This window comes from Eurypyga helias, unplaced genomic scaffold (genome assembly GCF_000690775.1).
Source record: "Eurypyga helias isolate BGI_N326 unplaced genomic scaffold, ASM69077v1 scaffold1917, whole genome shotgun sequence".
In the NCBI taxonomy this organism is placed as follows: Eukaryota; Metazoa; Chordata; class Aves; order Eurypygiformes; family Eurypygidae; genus Eurypyga; species Eurypyga helias.
The window spans coordinates 36,924-60,650 of record NW_010263542.1 but is presented as its reverse complement, the minus strand read 5'-3'; the positions used below and the strand labels follow the sequence as shown (position 1 = coordinate 60,650).

Below are 23,727 nucleotides of genomic sequence, written 5' to 3'. Positions count from 1 at the left end.
GCTCATCATCTGCGGTTTGTTCCCAGCTCCCATCGTGCTCTTTAAAGCTCCCACAGTGGCATACTATATCCTTTCAGTTTAATTAGCCTGTAAAGAAAAAGGGAAGGAGGGATTGGGGCAGAAGTAGGAGAAGACAAGCCTCCAAAGACTAAATGCCATTGCAATTCAACCAGCATGTGGACCAGAAAAATCTCTGCCAACTTTAAACAATACATAAACAAAAATAAAAGAGCAAATCAAAGACCTTGGAACTTTCTTTAATCTGCTGGTTCAAAAAAAAAAAACAAAGTACTAACACCCCTTTAGGGGGCTTTTAAAAATCCCTATTTGATCACTCTCTGCTGAAAGAAAAGGATACAGACAGACACAGCCTCCCCCCACTACCAACAAGTGGAGTTCAAGAGCTTCTCCAGAGCCACCTGCAGCCCCTCTTGTGCCACCACACAGCAAAAAACACATGTTTTTTAATTAAGCATGATTCCACTGAAGCAGTGGGGGACAGTAGAGTGGGGGCAGGGAAGTATTTGTCTGAGTTTTTAAAGCAAAAAGTAGCTGAGATACATGATTCTCTCCCGTCACTGCAGCGCTTCCACAGTAACTAATATTTACAAAGCAACTGTCATCCATAGATTTTCCCCTACTTTATAGGTTCATAATAGGAAACAAAATACCATTTCACTGGACAGAATTTGTGCATCAATTACCTTTATGGCTTGAAAGCATTGTTTCCCTTGAAAAGCAATCTGGAGGCCAGGGAAGTACAGTCACTCATAACAGCCGAGCAGGATGAAATGGGATGGATTTGTTAACCAGCTGAACCACAGAGACAGTTTAAGCAGGCAGGCACCTGACTGGGTAGGCTACAGCCAGCACTTGGAGGAGCGGATGACAAGCCTGCACACCACGGCCTCAGTGGGAGGGCAGAGGCAGGGTCAGGGAGCCCACACTGCCACAGGGCAGGGACATGGTCTCCCCAAGACCGCAAGCCTGAGAAGGCCAGGAAGGTGCCAGGTGGCCGAGGTGTGGCTGAGGCATGGAGAGCTAAAAGGCAGCTCCAAAGGGAGGGAAAGGCAGGCCCCCAGCTCCTGCCTTTCCTCACAACCATGCTCAGTCGCAAAGGAGCAGAGCTTGGATCGGGTCACCAACCTGATCCAACCAAGTTCCTGAGAAGGAGGTGGTCTTGGAGCCCTCACATCCATTTGGGGCTCCTCAGCACAAGAGAGACATTGGCACACTGGAGAGAGCCTGGGGAGGCTGCCCAAGTGGTCCAAGGTGCTGCAGCACTTTAGACAAGATCCCTCAGAGCCTCCTCTTCCCCTAGCCGAGCAGTCTCAGGTCTCTCGACCTGGCCTCCTAGCACAGGCTGCACCAGAAGCTGTAAAGTCTGCAGGCTCAGATATACCCAGCCCTTGCCCAGACACATCCCTCAGCAGCCTGCAGTGACCCAGCTTTCAGCAAGCAACACCCAGAGGCCGCTTCCACCCACCGCTCCTTGATGGGCTTCCCTCTTAGTAATTCCACTGAAAACAAGGCAAGAAAAAGCAGATGAGGGGGTCTGAATAAGCAACTTCCTCACTTCAGCACGAAGGTAAGGGTTACCTTTGCCTGCTGCAGGGCCTTCTCGACCTTACTGGGTTCGCTCAGCCCACTGGCGATGGACTGCTGCTTGCACTCCAGCTCAACCAGTGTCTCCTTCAGCCGCTGCAGGCAGTCCACGTAGTCCTGGCTCGGCTGGCTTTCTGCCTCTGGTAGCATTAAAGAGTGATGGAACAAAATGCAGGGTCAGGAAATAGACATGAGACCCAGATTACCAGAGATGTGAACATAATCAAAGTTATCAGAATCATTCAGAAACAAGAAATCACATGAGATATACACTGAATCCTGCCAAGACTTTCCAAGAGTTAAAAAACTCTTCTGCTGATGGCAATGCTTTTTCCTTTCAAAAGTAATGTATATAATATATAAATATGTATTATATAGGATATAATAATAAAGACACAATAACAAACCCACACACACATCCAGTTAAAAAGTTCCATTTTTAGTATTTTGTTATACATCTAAGAACCTAGATCTCTGGGGCTGGGCAGGGCGGTGGAATCAATAGTACTTGGGCTTTTGCATGCCTACATCCCCACAATTTAGTATTATTTATTTTTAAACGTTTTAGACATATCTAATATTTGCATACAACATGCACAGATATCTACTATATATAGAATATAAACTATAGCACAGAATCACAGAATGGTTTGGGTTGGAAGGGACCTTAAAGATCATCTAGTTCCAACCCCCCTGCCATGGGCAGGGACACCTTCCGCTAGACCAGGTTGCTCAAAGCCTCGTCCATATAGCATCTATAATAGCAATATATTACATATAAAGTTACATATACACACTACATACAGTAACTATATAAACACACATATATAAAGTATGTATTAGTGTAGTAGTAGGGTCTGGGTGTTTTTTTGTTTTTTTTTTTTTTTGTATCTACACACACACACAAATATATAAAAATAGCAGCTTTCAGCCTGTTGCTGGAACAGAGACACTATCTGGGAAGACTGAAAAAGAGAATTAAAGTTTGGATGCAGTATGTGCCTGCAATCTTTGACTGCATCTCAGATTTTGCTCAAGCCAGTCCTTTGTGGAATCTCAGGCAGGAGGTAGCACCTCACTCTGGCATTTCAGAATGAAAACATCAGATTTAGAAAACTGCAGCAAACAGGATTTCTGTTGTAAGACCCATACTGTGGTATGCACATTCTCTGGCCTTGGATTCCTAAGCAATTTCGTTACTGCCACCAGTGAAAATTAATCTAAGCCTTGTTCTGACTCACCAGGTAGCATTTCAACAGCTTACTGTCAGAACGGTCACACCATTTATAACTAAGGAATGTCTACATTTCTAGGGAGAATCAGAGTTACCTAGCTTCCTCTTCTCAAAAAGCCAGGATCAATTTAAAGGGGGGAAAAAAGGAATGCAGTAAAAAACAAATAGGAGCAACAGTTCAACCTTAGGGCAATTCAAACTATTCTGTAAATAAACAACTAAACCCTGAACTGACATTGCCCTCTGTTCTTCAGTAAGTCACAATCTGAAGAGAAGTTATCACGCAAAAAATTACACAAATACAAATTTAACACATTATAATATGTAAAGGTGTTTTTACCAAGTAATAACTGGTTCAAATATACTAATAACACCTTAAGTGATATATGTCATGAAAAAATAAGGAGTATTTTTGTCACATCATGTAATACTTACCAAATCTCACAATATCAATAAAATTATTCAAAAGCAGAAGAACTCAGAACAGCCATAAGATAATCATGCCTCACAGTACGAATGAAAAACATACCGCTGAGCGTGGCAGAGATACACATTACTCATACAGATTTCCGCATGGATATAATCAAAGCATCCAGGTCTGGTGCAACACAAGTGGCCTAACAATTTAGTAATTGAGCCTATTTTTATTACACACAGAATAAAGTGTTAATGCTCTTCTATGTGGGGCCGTTAACAAAACACTTCCCTGGATTCCTTAGAAACAAAATGAAAACTAAGAAAAAAAAAATCTCCTTACAGGTCTCTGCTCTTGCTGCTCAACTGTAAACTATTGAGAGCTACATATTTTGTGCACTACATTTAAAATCCTTTAGAAGCCTGCATGACTTTTTGAATGCTCATAATGAAATTTTTAACATAACAAAAACCCAAGTAGAAAGTGCCTGAAAAGCAAGCCAGATTCCCAATCACTTCAAAGATGAAATTTCCAAAAGGAATTATGTATGACTAATGTGCTCAAAGCAGCTATGAAAAAGAATAAATTTCACATGCGCACTTCAATTTTACAAGGTTCTCCTAATCCCCCATTTTTCATTTCTAGTATTATTATTTATTTTTGTAAGTGCCAGACACACACAGCATTTCAAACTGTATTATCCACCTTAAATATGTTTTGCTAATTCCTTAAATGTAGTTTCAGGAATGTTGCATCTTTGCATAATCACTTTTAACACCACAGAACAATGGATATCATATAAATATTCTTTCAGGTACATAAAAAGATTTTGTGTCAGCCTGACCCAAAGTCTCCCAGACAGTCGGAAAACTCTACCAGAATTCAGTGCATTTTCAATCAGCTCAAAACAACAAAAGTGGGTTGGTTTTGGTGTTTTGGGGTTTTGGGGTTTTTTGGGGTTTTTTTTATGGATTTAAACTGAAAGCGGGCAGATTTAGGTTAGATATCAGGAAATAATTCTTCACGGAGAGGGTGGTGAGGCACTGGAACAGGTTGCCCAGAGAAGCTGTGGACGCCCCATCCCTGGAATTGTTCAAGGCCAGACTGGATGAGGCTTTGGGCAACTGCGAAGGTGTCCCTGCTCATGGCAGGGGGGTTGGAAGTAGATGGTCTTCAAGGTCCCTTTCAACTCAAACCATTCTATGATTCTATGAAAAATGTCAGAACACAAGTATCAGGAGGGCTCATGTTTTAAAAAAGAACAATCAGTATACGTATTTACCTTTCTTCAGCTGCTGGTGATGTTCCTCTAGTTTCTGACGAGTCAACTTGAAGTGATCAAGAAAACCATTCAAGCTCTCCTGAATGAAGTTTGGAGGCATGGGCTGGGAGGTGAGTGCCTTGCAGGTGGCTTTCAGGTGTTCCAACCGTGGACTAAGGCTTACAAGATGAGTTAACTCCCTCTGTGAACGATTAAAAGCGAAATCAAATCTCACACTTGCCCTTGTTAGCAAAGATTTTAGTAAGCTACTGCAGCACAGCTTCTCCACATCACTAGGGCAACAATGTTGAAGTACTCCTGTGACACAGGTGCCAAAGTCTTCCAGTCTAATCGGGTGTCCTGGATGCCTCAGAAATTGAGGTACCCTACTGACTAGGCTAAGCCCTTCTGGGGTATTCTGTGCTCCTAACAGCTTCCAATCAAAATTATTAAGTTTTGTCAGACTTACCTGACATAAGTCTTTCAGGACTGCTGAGGGTTGGGATGCTGAAGACTCTTCATTTTTAAGCCAGACATCCTTCTCAATTACAGTTTTCTCAAGCTCACTCATTTCCTTAAAATAAGCATTTATATCTTCCTGGTACTTTATCTTTCTGTCCGCTTCTTCCAGATGTTGAACCATCTCTTTCCACCCTGACAATATTTTCTCCATTACAGTTTTCGTATCCACTGTAGAAAGTCCTTCTAAAAAGATTATAGAAATTATTGTTATATTAACTGCAATGCATTTTGATTAACAGGCATTTAACCTTTCCTCTCTTCAGATAGCGGTATTTGCATTAGCATGCAAAATGATTCGATTCCAAGTCCACTATCCATAAAACTGTACTTATTACTAATATTATGTTTCAACGTATTAATGTTTCCACACTAATAGTAAAATGAAGAGTGAGATATTCCACTTCCATCCTTTTCCCTTGATATCTTTCTACCAGCGAGCTGACTCTTAACCATCATGACTCTTCACCACCACGATTTGTGTCTAGAACTTGATATCCAGATTTAAGACAAGCTTTATTTAATTAAGCTTTCAATGAATTTCTTTGTTTAATGATCCTAGACTCCACAAAGAAAAAGAGAAGCAGCAAGTTGGAAGGCAGCAATAAAGTCATTGAAAAGGCAGATGGAAATCCTGTCCACCTGGAAGAAAGAGGGAGCAATGGCTGACAATGTCACACTGCACGCAGACACAATGAATAACTAGGTAATAAAAGTACAAAAGTAACACGACAAAACACAAGGTTATTTCCCACTCACAGTGACTACATGAAGCACCTGCTGCACCATCATTCTGACAAATCAATGCAACAGCAGAAGTGATCAGAACTCCCACCCATTTCTTGGTCCTTTATTTCCTCATGTGCCAGAAGTAACGGGCGATTTTGCTACATATGAAGAAATTTCAGTGCAATGTGCATTCAACAGTACATTCTGGCCATTGCAAAACTCTGATGCAGATCCTCTTTCAAGGTACCACCTTCTTTATATAAGGCATATTTGGGTCATTTGAACTTCACAGTTCTGTCGTTTACGATGTAAGAGTATAAGGAGGAGAGTCACAGGGAGAGGTGGTGTTTATTTTTGCTGCACCACTTCAGCAGAAGTGGAGGCCAGCGCTCCAGTGAGGGCAGCCAGCCAGGCCCCTCGAAGGCTCTGCTCCACAGATCCTCCCTGTGCTTCACGCCCTGGCCATACACTTGGCACAGCTACAACACGGAAGCATAGCAGCTGCAACCAGCCACATACAGAAGGGAGCGTGCACGCAGTGATGGGTCACTGCCGTTACGGCACGGCCTGTACACGCCCCAAGCTAGAAATGGATGTACACACATGCACGGCAGTGCTGTGCATTACTCCATACAGGTGTAGCTGGGCCTGGTTTTGGAGAGAAGGGCTGTCATCCTGCTCTGGACAAGCCACACTAGCAGACCCTAACAAAGCCAGGGGCTGTAAATCGGTTATTTTCTGTAGATCCCAATCTTTAAGACAGCAAACAATTAGGAAGCAATTTCTGTATCTTATTTTTTGCTGATACAAAGCAGGCTTTGAACTATGCATTATGATCAATAGTAACTGGTTTCATAGCCATGACCTATTACAGCTGGAGAGGTTTATAAAAGCGGGAGGGAGGATTTCTGTCCAGGTTTGAAGACAAGAAACAGCTACACATTTTTATAACCCAAATCCAAGTGAAACCAGTGGTCTCCAGCCATCAGCTTCAGGGCAATGGCTGGATTGGAGCTGCTTAGCAAATTGGGGCATCCAGGCAAAAGGGCTGGCTGGAAAAAGTGTGACAGTTGGGAAGTTCAAAGGAAATCAACATTTTCCAAAAGGGATGCTGGTCAGTATGCAGGACAGTCATACCACCCTTCACATGTCTGAATGCTACCCATCACAGCAACTTCACCAGAAGCCAAGTGCATAGCAGATCTAAAAGACACTCTCTAGATGAAATGAACAGCTCTTTTATGGAGAAAGTCACATTTCACTGATAGAGTTTTGTCATATTATGAAACAAGATTTTGGCAAGACTTAAAGATTCAACTTTCACTGATGTTAATTATAAGTTTCCACGGGTGTTTTAATTGACAATCAATCATCTTCTCAAGCATGTAGGCTTCTCTCTTGCCTTCGAGCCATAAATTGTGACTGTATCATCAAAACATACTGACAGTTTTTACAAAAATTGAGAAAACTATGAATAAAAAAAAGAGATACACACATTTATCAAGCTTAAATTTGGCTTCAAAATAACCACTTCAAGGCCATTATATTTTTAAATTTTATACTTAAAATCTCCACACCATTTAAAATTAAGCCAACTCCTTCCCCCAAAAGCATGTTACTGCCATTTTAAGAAACTGTTTCTACTTCAGTAAAAATAACCCTTAAAAGGTTGCAAGTGAACACACACACATATTAAACAAAGAATATTAAAATTGCTTTTCTATAAGCTTTAATAAAAACAAAACACGTGTCAATAACTAGTACCAGTAACAATGACCAGTGTCTCTGAAGGAAAGAAAATGGAGGGAGAGTGAAGGAATATACAGTGATGCCTAGCAGGAGATCACATATTTCAATATTATTTCCCAGCAATTCAGCTGATGAAATCACAAAAAAACTTGAAGTTGCTTACCCTTTGCCATTTGATCCAAAAGAATATGTCCATTCCGTTTCAGTTCACCTAGATTTTGGCTTTTTTCAACTCTTTCTTTTTCAATCATCTACAAAGTGAACCCCAAAATAACAGTTTCAGAGACGGTAATTTTTCTTGACCTTCCCCTCCCTGCCCCCACTAACATGTATTTTCCCACTACTACCCAAAACACATTCCAGTTTTCTTGGGTACAGCACTTAGTAGGATGTGTGTTAGTTCTGTTTGCTTGGAAAACAAATGCAAAAGGAGTTAGCTCTCAGTTTAGCGGACCAGGCACACAACACCAGGAATAAAATATTGTTAAAAGGGTTGATGATCCTGCTACGTGAAATCAGATATTGGACAACAGCTAAAACAAGTCACTTGTGAATAATTACAATTTTTATTCACCTGTGAACCAGTGGAGAAAAAAAAACCTTCTTTAAATAGTTCCTTCACCTCTACAGTCTCTACTGAGATTCCAGTAGAAGGGAACAAACACCTGTTCCCTACAAGCCCAGACAGCAAGACTATGGCACACTAGTAATCTACGCTCATAAGCTCTAGTGCTTCACTCTCCTTCCTAAAGAAATGATGAGGGAAATCCTATGTGACTACCAAGATGTTTTGAGGAAGAAGCTCCTCCCTCAAGTCATACATACTGGTGAATGTTCCTGTGTGAGCCAATAGGTGGATTACATCCACAGCAGAAAGATGAATTCCTTGGTCACAAGGCAAAAAGTTCAACATCTTTTGTGATTACAACAAAGTATCTCCAAATTAAAATCTCTTCAAAAACTGATGTCCAAGGTCATTACTCTGGTTTAGACTTGCTAAATTCAGAAGAAGCATGCATTTATTTGCACAGCTGGGAAAAACAAACACTGTCCTACCCACTTGGAGCCCAAGCATGTAAAAACAGTGCTCTTCATGGGAACCTGGTGTTCGTCCTGGAGCCTATTTTATAAAGGGCTAGAAACATTCATAAAGATCTATAAATAAACTATTGGGAGGGTTGTTTTGGTTTTGATTTCCATCAGTACTGCCATTCCAAACATTCCTACCAGCACCATTTTGCACTACAGCATTGAGAAGGAGTCTCCTTACAGATATTTTTAAGTATTGTCTTTGATTTCAAAAGCAGGTACAGGTCCTGCTAAAGCTCCAGTAAGCCTCATTAACAAAGCATGCTCAAGGACAAAAAAGGCAAGAATACATTCCTGAAACAGAAGGAATAGAAGATAAAATGGCTATTTCATGGCTTCCACAGGATCCTGTAAAATTATGAATTCTGTCTTGCAGGTCAGTAATACCATACATGAGTTGTAACTACTAGGTTTTCTCAAAAATTAATAGAGCAAACAACAATGTGTCCAAACATTGTAAAGGACCACTGTGGACCCTGGGTGGTAGTTTCAGTTTGTGCAGAGTGTCAAAGCATGATTCAAGGGGTCTCTGAGCATCCCACCAGCCCATCTCTGCCAAAATCATAAAAGTGGTGTCAATCAAGTCCATCTCCAGCTGTGAAACATGAAGCCAAAATATGCTCCTTAGTGGAAAAGATACTAATCCTGGAGACAGACATTTATCAGAACTCCAAAGGAAACATCAGTGTAATATAAGTTTTTAAAATTTCCTGTGGCTTGTGCAACCCAATACCAGCAAAACTTTGTGTCCAGCTGGGCAGAGATTTCCATGCATATCCAGTTCTGAAACTATTTAATTAAGGGACTCAATCTCCACGAAGCACATGGATCAGCCCACACCTCTAGCTGACGGCCAGCTTAAAAGACAAAATATACTATTCACTGGAACACACTCCATCTCCCCATTTTACCTTCAACTTTTCTTTCACATTTGAAGTCTCCCTCATCTTCTTGTACTCTTTGATGTCTGCGGCCTGAATGGCAGATTTTGATTTTGAAATCCAGTTCAAGAGCTCAGCACTTTCAGCATCAAACCTGATTTAAATGGTCAGACAATTTTATTTTTCAGTAATTTTTCCCGATTCAGTCACTGTACCTTAAAAATCAGAAGTCCTATCAGCACCTTACTCAATCCCAGAACAGCAAGGCTACACAAAAGATTCATGTTTCTCATATTACTACTCACGTGCAGTAGGACAGAGACAGACTTTCAAAAACTTGCCGTAGTAAAAATTATGTCCTTGGGATATAATTTGGGAGCAAACTGAGAATGCATGGTGCAATTTAGTTCTTAATGTTTTTTATACATATCTTCATGCTAACAGACTATTACTGTTTCTTTTGATATGTCACAAAAGATATCTCTCAGTGCAGAGTATTTTACAAGTAATAAACTAAACCTCAGGAACAAGACAAATAAGAATTTCAGTTCTAGATTTCATAGAAGTCTGCAGTCTGTAGTCTGATGAAGAACCTAGCACCTTAAGCACTCATGGCAGTGGCCAAACCTTTTTGAACACTTAGCTGACTAAGCATTCACGAATAGCTTAATATTTTTTGCTACAGCAGACATGTATATACTAACATAACTCTCTTGTGCTTAAATCTATAAGCTACAGCTTACCACCACCAAAACAAACAAAAAACCCTATTCACAAATTAACCAATACTGTACAGAACTTGAAAGACAGACAAAACCATAGAATGGTTTGGGTTGAAAGGGGCCTTAAAGACCATCTAGTTCCACCCCCCCTGCCATGGGCAGGGACCCCTTCCACTAGACCAGGTTGCTCCAAGCCTCATCCAGCCTGGCCTTGAACACTTCCAAGGATGGGGTATCCACAGCTTCTCTGGGCAACCTGTTCCAGTGCCTCACCACCCTCTCCAGGAAGAATTATTTCATGATATCTAACCTAAATCTGCCCGCTTTCAGTTTAAACCCGTTATCCTTTGTCCTATACAGAGAAGTTAGGCTGTATTACAATTATACTATTTAAAACAGTGTAAATCCTAAGGTGCAAGAACAGCCTCCCAACAGATGCAGAAGTCACTTTTAGTCACAGTTTTCATGGGAAAACCTGCAGAATTCTACTAACAGGTCATTTGTTGGTTTAACATAAGTCACTGGGATCAGGCAAAAGCATCAGAAAGTTTAACCTATTTTAACTGACCCTGTCCTTAATACAGTTTGAACTCTAGGAATAAAAAGGTAATAGATTAAATTACTTTTGCTTTCAAAGTCTAAAATTTAAGAAGGGACAGATGGGTTGTTGACTGCTTTACTGCCCTGGGACAGCCATATGCACACACTACCCCCTTCAGTGCTCAAAGGGTCTGACCAGGGTCCTCAGGAGAGTTAGGGCAGGTTCCTCACCCCTTCAAACCTCCATTCCTCTTCCAGAAGAATAAAGAGAACAACTCTTCCTCCCTATGCAAACACAAATTACTTAGCACATCGACTCCCCACTCTTGACACAGCCCTCTCGCTCTCCCTGAACGACCTGCCAAAGTTTTTAAACTAGTGACACCACAAAGCAATTTTCTCAGGCAAGCACAAAATGCAAAACGACAAGTACACAGCATTTATTTTCTTAATTTTTCTTGAAACAATTCCTTTACTTTAAGTATGCTATTTATTAAAGGCATGGAAAAACGTGTTATTAAATATTGTTTAGCCCAGGGAGGAGAAGGCTCTAGGGAAATCTTACAGAAGACTTCCAGTACTTAAAGGGGACCTACAGGAAACATGAGGAGGGACCCTTTGTCAGGGAATGTAGTGATAGGAGGAGTGATGGTTTAAACTGAAAGAGGATAGATTTAGATTAGATATCAGGAAAAAGTTCTTCACGGAGAGGGTGGTGAGGCACTGGAACAGGTTGCCCAGAGAAGCTGTGGATGCCCCATCCCTGGCTGTCTTCAAGGCCAGGCTGGATGAGGCTTTGAGCACCCTGGTCTAGTGGAAGGTGTCCCTGCCCATGGCAGGGGGGTTGGAACTAGATGATCTTTAAGGTCCTTTCCAACCCAAACCGTCCTGCAATTCTAAACATGCAAATTAGTCAGCCACTCCAGATATATTTGTGAAAGGAGACATCACTCTAATATTGTCCTTATTACTAAATACCAGGGAGATGGAACAGGTTTCTGAGCCTTTTTTTTTGTGCAGTTTCTCATATTTCTTACATTTATTATATGGAGATTACAAATAAATAATAAATAAATCAAAATACTTGGCATTTTCACAACACTTTTTCAACAAAGATGAGAAAGATATTTTCCCAAAAGAAAGTAAATATAATTAATTCTATCTTTCAGTAAAGGAGCTGATGTACAAAGGACTGAAGACCTGTTTTTTTGAGAAACAAAACACCCGTGTCTCCCTTTGAAAGTAATGAAAGCTGCAGGCTTTCTGCTGCTCTGAAAACAAGGCTGTACATAACCTTCCCATTCCCCAAACCCAACCTCACAACTGCAACATAAGAATTCCTCACTTGCAAAAAAAAAAAAAAAAAAGAATCAAAAGCCAAAACCAAGAAACATGAGTACATGTAGTAACTACTGAGTGAAGGAAAATGGTAGTGACATATACTTACTTTTTCTTTGCTTCACTCTCCCCTGGAATTTGCCTTTTCTTTGGGGGTGGTGGGGGGGGCAACTCCTGTCTGGATTGTTTAACCACTACCTGTTCCTTCAATGGTGTTGTTTCTGCAACAGTCTTCTGTGAAACCTGTGACATCCCTACACTTCCTACAGCTTGAGTTACCTATACAAAATAATTTAGCAAAGGGGTTAAATGCCATTTTTAACACAAACTGAATTACTTTTGCTTAGGTCCTTTTACTCATCAATCATAAGAGCTCATTCATTCACTCCTACAAATGACCACACCTAGCCATCAGAAAGCACCTTTATCATAGATGCACTCCAGACAAAAACTTCATTATGCTCATTTTACAGATGGGAACCAAGCATCAAAATTCTCATTTCAACTAGGATTCCATGCCAGTGCAACTGAACTAAAATCAACAAAATAAGCATTGTATCTATTTTCTTTCAAAATTGTTCTATTCACAGAAAGAACCACGGTCCTTAGGGTTTATCAACACACAATTCTATATTTTGTGCTCATACCCCATAAAACCAAGCCTAAACCTTAGAAAGAGCTGATACACAGTGGATTTGACCCAAAAACTCACTTAATTCAACAGAAAACTTCCACACTCTTGAACAGGTTATAAAGTCCCATGGGAATCAGCTTGTATGTTCTAAGTATGTGTTTGATATTTCGGGGGGATCGAAAGGACGAAGAGAGGATTTGTCACACTCCAGTGCTTTGACTCAAATGCAAGGACAAATTAAAGCCATGTGGCTGAAATGGACCCCTACTCAGACCGCCCAACTCCTTCATTATACACTAAATGGATCACGAATCAATGTCACACCCTTCACCATAGTAACTTTTTAATATCACAAAAAAGGGACATATGAGTCATAAAACAAATTCTCACAGAAGCCAATGGGAGTTCTGCCTAAATAAAAGCAGTACCAAGCACTCAAAATACTAAAACAAACATTTAACAACCCAGCTCTGCTATCATCATTACATATCAAACAAACAACTACTCTATTTTCAACAGATGAGAAATCATACTCACAGAGCATAAATGCTTGTATGACTCCCATTTATTTATCTATTCTGGCTTTTGGGTTTTGTCTGTTTTCTTTTAGTATCAGATTTAATCCAGTCCCAGCACTCCTATAATGTTTAAAGGCATTTGCATTGATTGATAATACATGGCAAGCCTGCTTTACTCATCAGAAAAATGAAGCTTAATCTGTGTGAGAAAGGAGTAATAGTACTAGTCAGGTTAACGACTTGGGGTTTGGAAGACCAAAAAAATGCAGACAGCTTTGTCAGCAGATAGAGTCAGCCCCACTTGAAAGAGCACTCACCTATCTCTCTATCCTGATGTCAAGAACGCGCCTGGGCAATTTTGCGGACAGTCTCAATGAGGTTTGCATACATACAGACAGACATCTGAACAGCTAAAAAGTAATAAAGCTTGTTAAATACCTGGTTGGAGTAATCTTCTAGCTTCTGAACCAAACTGTCCCACCTCTGAGTTAGTTCTTCTTGATCCTGATCGATTTTACTGGACGCTCTGCCATTCCCAAGGATTTGGGCCACATCCTGACCTAGCTCATTCAGCTGGTCTAGTGTTTGTCGTTTCATACCCATGTCCTCTTTCAAAATCTGAAGTTAAAAGAAAACATTAAAAGACAACATCAAGTATTCTGCCATCCCGTAGCTTTTAATTCCAGGTGGGGGGTGCTGGTGGAGGGCAGAAATGCACTACCTGAACCAGATGCACTCACAAGATTCAAAACAGTTCTCTTGTGTAGCAAAGCACTGACACTTAAAACAAGCACATCCCTGAAAAGGATCCTAGACCAATCAGCAGTGGCTCTTGAGTACCAGTTACAAAGGATTAGTCCAAGTACAAACTTCAACAATGTATTAAAAAAAAACCAAACGAAAAACCAAAAACCCCAAACAACCCAACAACAACAAAAACTATTAAATAAAAAGAAAAAATCCCACACCACAATAAAAACCAAAACCACAAACCCACACTTTGAAAAGCACAGCTGACTGCTGGCCTGCTACAAATTCCAAACCCTGTCAATAACCCAGGATAGCTGTTCCAAAGTCTGGTATGGCCATGGAGTAAATTGCACACATTTTTTAAATTCAAATGAAAGAATCTGGCAAGGCAAGGATATTAGCCTGGCTTCCAAAGTATGACCTGTTCACAGCTCCTACTGGGGTCAAACTGGTAATTTGCCAATCATTTAGTCTCTGAGATTCGACGGGACGGAGCAGGACAGCGATACTCACTGCTAGTTTTCGAACATTCACACTCAGGTCCGTTTGATCTTTAAAGTTGCTCGTCTGGACCTTACTCAGAGCCTCTTCCTTCTCAGTTAACCAAGCATTCAATAAGCACTGCAGATCATAAGAAAAATCACACAAGGAAATACCAAGTTGGTCAAACAGCTACTGACAATTCCTTCTTTAAAACCTTTGCATTCAAAGCACAGTTCTGCAGTCTTTATATGCAGGAATTTCAGTGGGCATTAACAAAAACAGTACATAAAATGGGACAAAAGTATCAGATCATGGAACTAAGTAATACTTTGCAGCAAAACAATTTCAACAAAACAATTTCTCAATATATCAGACCGCGCACCGCCCCTAAGTTATTTAGAGTGCCCAGATATCCACCATAAGGCTGACATAGGACTTACAAATTATATTAAAATTAAATACATCAAAATGATACATACGCCTTCTTTCGTTCTCCACCCTTCTTCCTCTGTGATTCAAAACCAGCCATTACAAACATTTTCTCACAGAAGCAACACCACTGATAATACAGAGCTCTCTTAGTCCAGGCAGCCAGCCAAAGACAAGACATTAATTAATATCTCCCTGCTTACTGTACCTACTTCCAATTGCAAAATAACTTCAGCAAATACTATCTCATTAAGTACCAAAAGCTGGAGTGGTGTGCTCTGGAGAGTACTAACTCAGGGATCTTGAACTTTTCCCACTTTTTTCAAGGAAATCTGTCCTAAGTGTCTCGTCTCTTCACCCAGCACTCCTACAGAAACTCCAGCAATAACTGGCATCAAGTATCAGGAAGGATTTTATGTTGCAGCATGCTGCTGCTGCACGGTCACCTCCATGGACTAGAATACGCAGGTCTCTACCAAGCTCAGCTGCACAGCCACAGGCGCACTGCTACTCCTCCGTGTTTAAAGAAATAATAATAATAACATGATACAGCAAGGCAGACCTTTTTGTTCTGTGAACAACACACTCTGGAACAGCCAGGACTCTCCTCAGTCTAGCTGTATATTTCTGGCATTCTCCCAGAACTGACTACAGCAACTTTTGGGCCAAAGGGTTAAGGCAGTTTACATTGCCAATGTAAACCAATACGTAAAATGTACAGACAGCAAACACGACGGTGGTGGAAATGCCAGAAGGCTGTGAGAAACAAAATTATAACACCACATACTCCCTGGAAAAATCACTCTGGCATCCCAGCCAACATATTTTATGCATAAGAGGAGCTTAAAAACCCTTCAGTGTATTCAATTAATTTCTGCTAAATCAGCAGTCAAAGATAACTCTCCCTGGAAAACTGAAACATAATTATCACAGTGCTAAGAAATATCTGGCACTGATCGAGGAATTTGTTTCCTGAGTGGTAAGAATTGTGTTGACTTGGCAATGTGGTTTCCAAAAATTTTGTAGGCAGCCACAAAGAGGCTGATGCATCACTGTTGCTCATCTCTCCATCTGGTTGGGCAAAATAAAAATGATAGTACCTAAATTTTTTAGTTACTTTTGCCTTAACAAAGTGTTTGCACTAAAGTTTTTAATTAGGTTCAAGCTATAATTTTTGTAGGTTCCTTAATAATTCTTGAAGACAGAGAACTGTAATCCAAGCCTGTTAGTAATAAATACATTGTTCAGAGTTGAACAACAAACACAAGCATAGGCTGCTCTAAACCACCTAAAATAAACTTCTATTTCCTCTTTACCTGTTGTCTGACGTTCCACACTAAATAAACACCAATTAATTTTTTTCACTTTTACACAGCGACATAATTACATACAAATTTTAAAAAGCTGAACAGAAAGCAACTCCAACAGAAGATGACACTCTTAACAGTACTGTAATAGTCAATGTGTGGTCACTTTTCCCCAGACAAATAGAAGGGTGGAAGGGGACAGAAACGTGTTCAATATAGGGTCATCAAAAATGAAAGCACTTGAAGTCCTTACCTTGACATACAGAGCAAGGATTTTTGAGGAATCCCTACTTCTCAACTCAAAGACTTATCTTGCACAAAACTTAGCATGCAATTTTCCATATGTATGTACACATATGCCAACCCAATATTTTAAAGGTATGTATATAAATAGATACTTGGCATTGGATAAACCAGAATCGGAACCTTGGGTCCATTTTAACAACAAGGTCACATCAGCTGCAAATTCAGTTTATCAATATACTGCAAATAGATACGGGAGGGTCAGAGAGAAACACATATCCAACCCCAAAACTTGCAGACAAAACATCCCTGTCAAAGAAACAAGGCTGTAACTGATAGCAACAGCTATATCAGCACTGTTCTACTTCTTTCAAATGTCTAAAAAATCTGTGTGTACTGCAGAGTTTAAACAGTAGCTTACAGTGATAAATACAATCATTTAAGAAAACAAAACAATTTAAGTAAAACCTTCAAAGGAAAAGCCATCAAATATTTTAAGCTGAGACACAAAACAAGCTCTAGAAGTAGGCATGCAATCCTAACACTTGTATTTGTGCCGATATGGAGATTTTTAATGTCATCAGTTAATTTGTGTCTGAGCAGTACATTTAACACATAGGTAAAATGTGCGATATCAAAACCTCAGAATGCCATCTTCTTCAGAATTCAAATGTTTGCCTAAACTCAGCAAAATGAGATGAGCTACATGCTTCAGTATAGCTACACGCTATATTGACCTAATGTTTTATGTCACTGATTTTGAACATGCTATCTACTGATTACTTAATTGCTCAATTGTGTACATGTATCCATGTTGAAAGCAAATATCACTTAATTGGGAAAATTTCTGTAATTACCGAACCACCGAATACTTAGTGATTCATTGTCATTTTGCTGTCATGGATATTCCCACTTCCTGGCCATTTTGCAAGATACCTTGGAAATTAGTTTATAAGGTTTTAAAAACTTCCTTATTTAAACTTCGGAAAATACTTCCCTTGTGCTGCACAGCTACTCTACTCCCCCTGAAATGCTGGGAACCCAAACAATAACACAAAACCTAATTTTTCAAGGCTTTTTTTCTGAGAGCTGTTATACCCTATTAAGGGTTTTTTTTGTTTGGCTGGTTTTTCCTCTCAACAAAACAATTGGACACTCTGCGTAACTGAAGAGCTACTAACCTGCTCTTCCAGCAGTTCCTGCCATAAAAGCTGAATTTCTTGCAACTTGACCCGTCGCTCCTCAGTCCAACGACACACTGCTGTCCACCGCTCACCAAGCCTCTGCAAAAGAAGGAAACAGTCATGAACATTCAATAGCTTCACAAGGAAACTCAAAAGTCAGATATTCAAAAGCATCATTTCTACTTCACAGCAACCTCGTTCTCCATTACAGCTACCTCCTTGCCAGTAATCGCTACTGTTGTATTGCACAAAGCTGAAGGATAAATCTTTCAAGAGCATGCACCTATGGCCTTATCTCTGCTCTTGCACAAGTCACTGAGCTATTTGATTGACTTCAAAAGGAGTGAACAAAGTGGCATGAATTCTGTTTCAATAAATTCTGTTTCACTCTCCCTATACCTCAGGTTACAGTCTAACTTCTGACAAAACCAGGAAAATACTTTGATATTCCCATGATAAATTGTGCTCATGTCTTTAAATATTTTTTGCCATCAGATTTTAACCTCCTAATGAAAATTAATTATGTGAAGTAAGAGTTGTACTGTGTATCTTCCCATTTTAATGAAACTAAAGACATCCCTGGAAGTGTTCAAGGCCAGGCTGGATGAGGCTTTGAGCAACCTGGTCTAGTGGAAGGTGTCCCTGCCCATGGCAGGAGGGTTGGAACTAGATGGTGTTTAAGGTCCCTTCCAACCCAAACCAGTCTGTGATTCTACTGAAAGATTACACTACAAAAGTGCTTAGGTCACTGTAAATGTGAACAGCTTGACTCACCAGGAACTGAGCTTGAAAATCACCAAAGCACTTCTGCACATTTTACCCTGAGCAAATTTCATAATTATTTACATTACTATTACTTCTAAATAAATATTACTGTAAATTACTTTCTAGGATAAACTGTCTTTAAAAACAAAAAAGGTGACTAAATTACATACAAAGATTTTAAGTGCCTGCTACTACAGTTAAAAAAGAGGGCTCTACCATTTTACCTGCAACTGTTCCTCCAGAACAGCTGTTGCACTTTCCCCACTGCTTTCATCCACTATGACGACCATGTGTGTGAGGGAGTTCACCTTCACCTGTTCCGTCTCAAGGTCACCCTGCAGGCTCTAGAAAAACAAATCAGAGGTTACCAACTTTGAATACACCTGCTAATCTATTTTTTTGGCCACAGTGACTGACACAACTGCTGTGGCAAAGTACTTCAGATTCAACAGTTATGCACAGATTTTATTACTGGGAACCACCAGACAGTTTAAATAAATGTAAGCAGAAGACTGCTAGAAATGAACCCTAAGCCATTTGGTTAAAATGGTGGAAAACTTAAGGAGTGCTTTAAACTGTATACACCATACCTGACTAGGAGAAACATATGACATATGTCTACTGTTAGAGATAAGAGTTAAGTGTTTCTATAAAAAGCTATTATTGTTACTAGGCAAGTGTCATAGGACATGCCAAATGGAAAAATCACTAAGAACATTTCTCTTTTAATAGTCCACCATACAGTTCTCCTAAGTATCAACAATGCTATAATTGATCGTGATGTTCAAAGACAACAGTCAAAAACTGCAGAAAGCATACAGGTCTGACTAGATTGAAATAATTTGTAGATTTAAATAGTCATACAACTTCTAGAAGAAGAGATTCCATGGTCAAGGCCTACCTCTGAAATATCTCTGCAAGATCAATATACCTTTAGAATACTGTAAGTATCACCTTTCATCTCAGAATATCCTAAGCTACCTTGTGGCCAACATGCCTCACACTCCCCAGACTTTGGAGACAGAAGAAAGAATGTGAATGTGGGACTAGAAATACCCTGCAGTTCTTGCCCTGCCAGGTATGTCTCAAGCTGGGGAGAAGGTCAAAACCTAGCACTGGGTACCAAAACCAAAGCTGTAACCATGACAAGTATCAAAAGGCCATCTTTCTCCTTCAAAAACACAATGTAGGCTAGAAAGGATGGACTCCCATCTGGAAACTTATTTGAGAGACAAACCATTCCCAAAACGTTGTGCAGCCTCTACGGAGGCAATCCCTGTCAAAGCAGGGACTTGAATCAGTGAACTGGGAGGCCCTTCCTGATGGTTTCAACTCCTGCACTATTTTAAACTACAAGTCCCACGCATGCTTTAGCAATGCCTGCCCGTCATTAAAGGCAAGTTTGTCCACAGTACGTTTCATACTGTCCTTCACACCAACAATGTACCTGAAGAGGCCTCATTTCTCACATGAAGTGAGGGTAACAATACTTCCCCTACAGGTTTTGTTTCTTGCATAATGAGAAGTTAACGGTTTCTGCTGTTGTCATCAGTGCTCAAGTGTTCAATTAAGAAAGCACTTCCAGAAATTTCAAAATCCTTTCTACCCCATCATCACCCTTTTCCAAACTCCAAATGCAGACCCTCAGCATACAGCCATATATGACATCTGACGCAATCAGGATTCTCAACTAAGGAACCCACCAGTGTAGACACCTTTCACATACTTCTCCCATATATATTATGTAACAGACAAAAAGGTTTACTTTATGTTCTTCCAGCTGTTTTTGTAGGGACTCCAAGTCTTCTGCTAAGACCTGAGATTCCATCTTCTGAATGCGTTCTTCTGTGACCGTCAGCCAGTCAGACAGCTGCTGCAGCTGCTGCTTCTGGAGCTCCATCAGCATGTCATGCAAGCTGCAGGGGAAAGCACAGGCAGTTATTTCAGAAACAGTTTTCCCACGGAAAGAGACTACGTTCTAGATCCTATAGGAAAGAAGAAAGCCATTCATAAACCAGTTAGGTCTCAAATAAAGTTTTCACATTAAGCTAAGGAACACAGTTAAATATCCTTGTTTCTTTCTCAAGAAAAAAAGTTAGTGAGTTAGACAATTTATATCAGAGATTGTTTCCGGCAACAGAGGCTTTCTGCTAAAAGAGCCTCTGCTGAGAGTTGCAACAAAGTGCAGTTTCTCCCTTGATGTGCAGCTCTTAGCTTGATAACCAACAAGCAGGGAAAAAATTCTCTGAAGTGCTTTTTAGTTGTGTAAACACACATAGCTATCCACATCTACTGTATGCTTTATTCAGGGACTTAAACTACTGAAACAATATAAAAAACACATTTATGTAACTACTGCATGTAGATACTATATATTTAGTCTGAGACATTTACCTAAAATAGCATTCAGAAAATACTTTTATATAAGAATAAAAAAAAAAGAACCAAAATCCCAGCATGCTGGTTTTGGCTGGGATGGAGTTAATTTTCTCCATTGTAGCTAGTAAGGAGGTCGGTTTTCGGTTTGTGCTGTGAACAGTGTTGGTAACACAGGGATGTTTTTGTGAGCAGTGCTTACACAGAATCAAGGCCTTTTCCACTCCTCACCCCATCCCACCAGTCAGTAGGCTGGGGGTGCACAAGAGTCTGGGAGGGGACACAGCTGGGACAGCTGACCCCAGCTGACCAAAGGGATATTCCCTACCACATGACATCATGCTCAGCATATAAAGCTGAGGGAAGGAGGAGACATTCAGAGCAATGGCATTGCATACTTTGTCTTCCCAAGTTACATGTGATGGAGCACTGCTTTCCTGGAGATGGTTGATCACCTGGCCTGCCAACAGGAAGTGGTGAATGAATTCCTTGTTTTGCTTTGCTTGTGCATGTGGCTTTTGCTTCACCTATTAAACTGTCTTTATCTCAATCTATAAGTTCTCACTTTTACTCTTGTGATTCTCTCCCCCATCCCACTGTGGGGTAGTGAGGAGCGGCTGTGTGGTGCTTAGTTGCCAGCTGGATTTAAACCGTAACACCCAGTTATATTCCTTTCTTTTATTTCACTTTGGAAAGTATGAAGGTGGATTTCATGTCACACACACTGAAGAGTTAATTCTTAGAAAAATTTTACAGATGGATGCAAACCAACTCCACAGAGAAGCACCAGACGCGGGTCCTGCAGCCCTATGAGAGGTTGTGCGGCATGACTCACCGGGACTGCCTGTCCATGCTCTCCACCCTGAGCTCCTCCCAGCGGGAGTTCAGCAGCAGCATTTGCTCCTGGATCTCAAACTCCTCCTCAGGCGACAGATTCCCCTGGGCCACCAGTTGGTTCCCAGCCTGCAGAACGCTGCCCACGCTGCTCTGGTGCGCAGTCAGTTCCATCATAAAACCCTGGAAACAGTACAACCAGCCGTGTCACTGAGGTCTGTATGAATTTGTTAACATCCTAATAAATCGCCATGTTTGAACCTGCTGCAGAATCAGCTGGTACCCTCAAACACACAAGCATGGCAGACCTGTTCTACGACGGAAGATTCTACATGAGCTACAATCATTCTGGAGCTAGTAAAATAGAACTAATTGAGGGAAAAAAAGCTGACCACCTCAGAGAAGAACCTGTGTGTAAAAAGACAGACTTTGAAAAAAAATGCACCAATAAAATAAACCAGAAACTTACACACTTACTTACAGCCAACTGAACATAAGATCTAAAATGTATCATAGGAAAGCAAATAGAAACCTATGAGTTATTAACATTAAATTTCACATATTTGCTATAAATCCAGAACACCTCTTCCCTTGGATCATGGCTTTAAAACTGTGGCACAAGGGGAAAAGAAAAATCTTCATATTGAACAGCAATTTTAAATTCAGATTTTAAATGCAATTGCATACAGTAAGCCAACACAGGAGAAAACTAAAACATCTAACATGACACTTGAAACCTTTGGCAATATTTGAACATTTGTTCAGAGTTGGAAAAGAACCAAAACCAAATCATTTAGAAACAACAATAATTTGGAAGCAACACCACATGTTTCTGCAATAAACTACGCTAATCATGACAGGGAGACCACTGGATTAAATTGACTTGATTATCAATTTCAGCATTGCCCTCGTTTAACAGCAAGTGACATAAGGCTGACCAGGCTTTTTAGTAGTTGGCAGCAGAGAAGTGCTAATCAGTCTGGATCAGACTGTCTTTGTACTATAGACACCAGTGAGCCAGCCAACGAAAGCTGATTAAAAAAAGAATACTTAAAAGTTTCAAAATATGTACCACCTTAAGTTTGCTTAAAAAGATCAATTTCACCTTCAAGAAGCTTATTATTTGTTCAGCAACAAACAAAAAGAATTCCCATTACATTCACTTACAGGTGCTTTTAAATTTAGAAAAAATCAAGACAAAAGAAACAACGTCAGGATTTGGATAAAGACTAGGAAATGGAAGTTCTGCAGTTCACACACACAAAAAAAAAAAAAAAACCAACAAATTAATTTTCAAGGGAAGCTTACTTCATGGGTGGAAAATTGCTCTTTGACTTCCTCAACATCACCAGATATTTCTTCCTGTTCCCGAAATGTATCCTCAGCTGACAGCAACCACGTAAGAACTTCTTCCAGAGCAACTTGGTAGCTATCCAAGTCCATATCCACCTCTGTCACCGTACTGGGAGTCTCTGCTCTAGAACTGCTCTGCTCCTCTTCAAGTGCTACAGCCTAGGCAGCCAAGAGAAAAAGTGATGTCTTAAGAGCACAGAAGATGTCTTCCCAAATGATACTAAAAAGAGAACAACTAAGATCCCTTTTAATCCTTCATAAAACATGTAAAGTCATCGTTTGGTACATTTTACTGGGAAGGGCCACAGTCACCACTAATGAACTTTCATTTTAAGTAAAGAACTTGGATGGAAAAGTCAACTTTAATCTTGCTCATTTAACAGTTGATCTCATACCCAAACAAAAAACCATCACTACCACCTCCACCACCAGTCCTGCAGCAAACTCAGCCCAACATTTTGGGCTACCCTCTCCAGCTTGCAAAGATAAATGAGAAAGAGAAGCAGAAGAAAGAAACACAGCACAGATGCAACTCTAGACCTCACCACACAGGATTATGCACACGAATCCAAAAAGAAAAAGGAAGGTAGATTGACCTAAGGCAATCACAAAGAAGATGCTATGATCTTTCATATTTTCCCCAATTGTGTTGCCCAAGGTATCAGGGATGTTCTAGAGTGTACACAGAGATAACTCATCAGCCGGAAGATCAGCTAAGATTACAACTCGAGAAAAGCCAGACAGACTTTGATTACAAACACACCTGCTG

At 40.3% G+C, this 23,727-nt stretch overlaps 1 protein-coding gene across 1 annotated transcript in view; it reads right to left on the bottom strand.

Annotated features, from left to right (window-relative positions):
* Nucleotides 1-23,727, bottom strand: part of UTRN (utrophin) — a 105,716-nt gene that overhangs the window by 55,834 nt on the left and 26,155 nt on the right. Inside the window, exons 7-20 of the mRNA XM_010156065.1 lie at nt 23,722-23,727; nt 22,914-23,117; nt 21,607-21,788; nt 20,161-20,311; nt 18,620-18,739; nt 17,628-17,729; nt 14,498-14,605; nt 13,673-13,852; nt 12,192-12,361; nt 9,513-9,636; nt 7,676-7,763; nt 4,985-5,220; nt 4,537-4,717; nt 1,600-1,745 (exon numbers count right to left, since the gene is read on the bottom strand). The exon at nt 23,722-23,727 is cut by the window's right edge and continues 143 nt beyond it. Coding sequence (XP_010154367.1) covers nt 1,600-1,745; nt 4,537-4,717; nt 4,985-5,220; nt 7,676-7,763; nt 9,513-9,636; nt 12,192-12,361; nt 13,673-13,852; nt 14,498-14,605; nt 17,628-17,729; nt 18,620-18,739; nt 20,161-20,311; nt 21,607-21,788; nt 22,914-23,117; nt 23,722-23,727 — 1,998 coding nt within the window. The remainder of the gene's footprint in view (nt 1-1,599; nt 1,746-4,536; nt 4,718-4,984; nt 5,221-7,675; nt 7,764-9,512; nt 9,637-12,191; nt 12,362-13,672; nt 13,853-14,497; nt 14,606-17,627; nt 17,730-18,619; nt 18,740-20,160; nt 20,312-21,606; nt 21,789-22,913; nt 23,118-23,721) is intronic.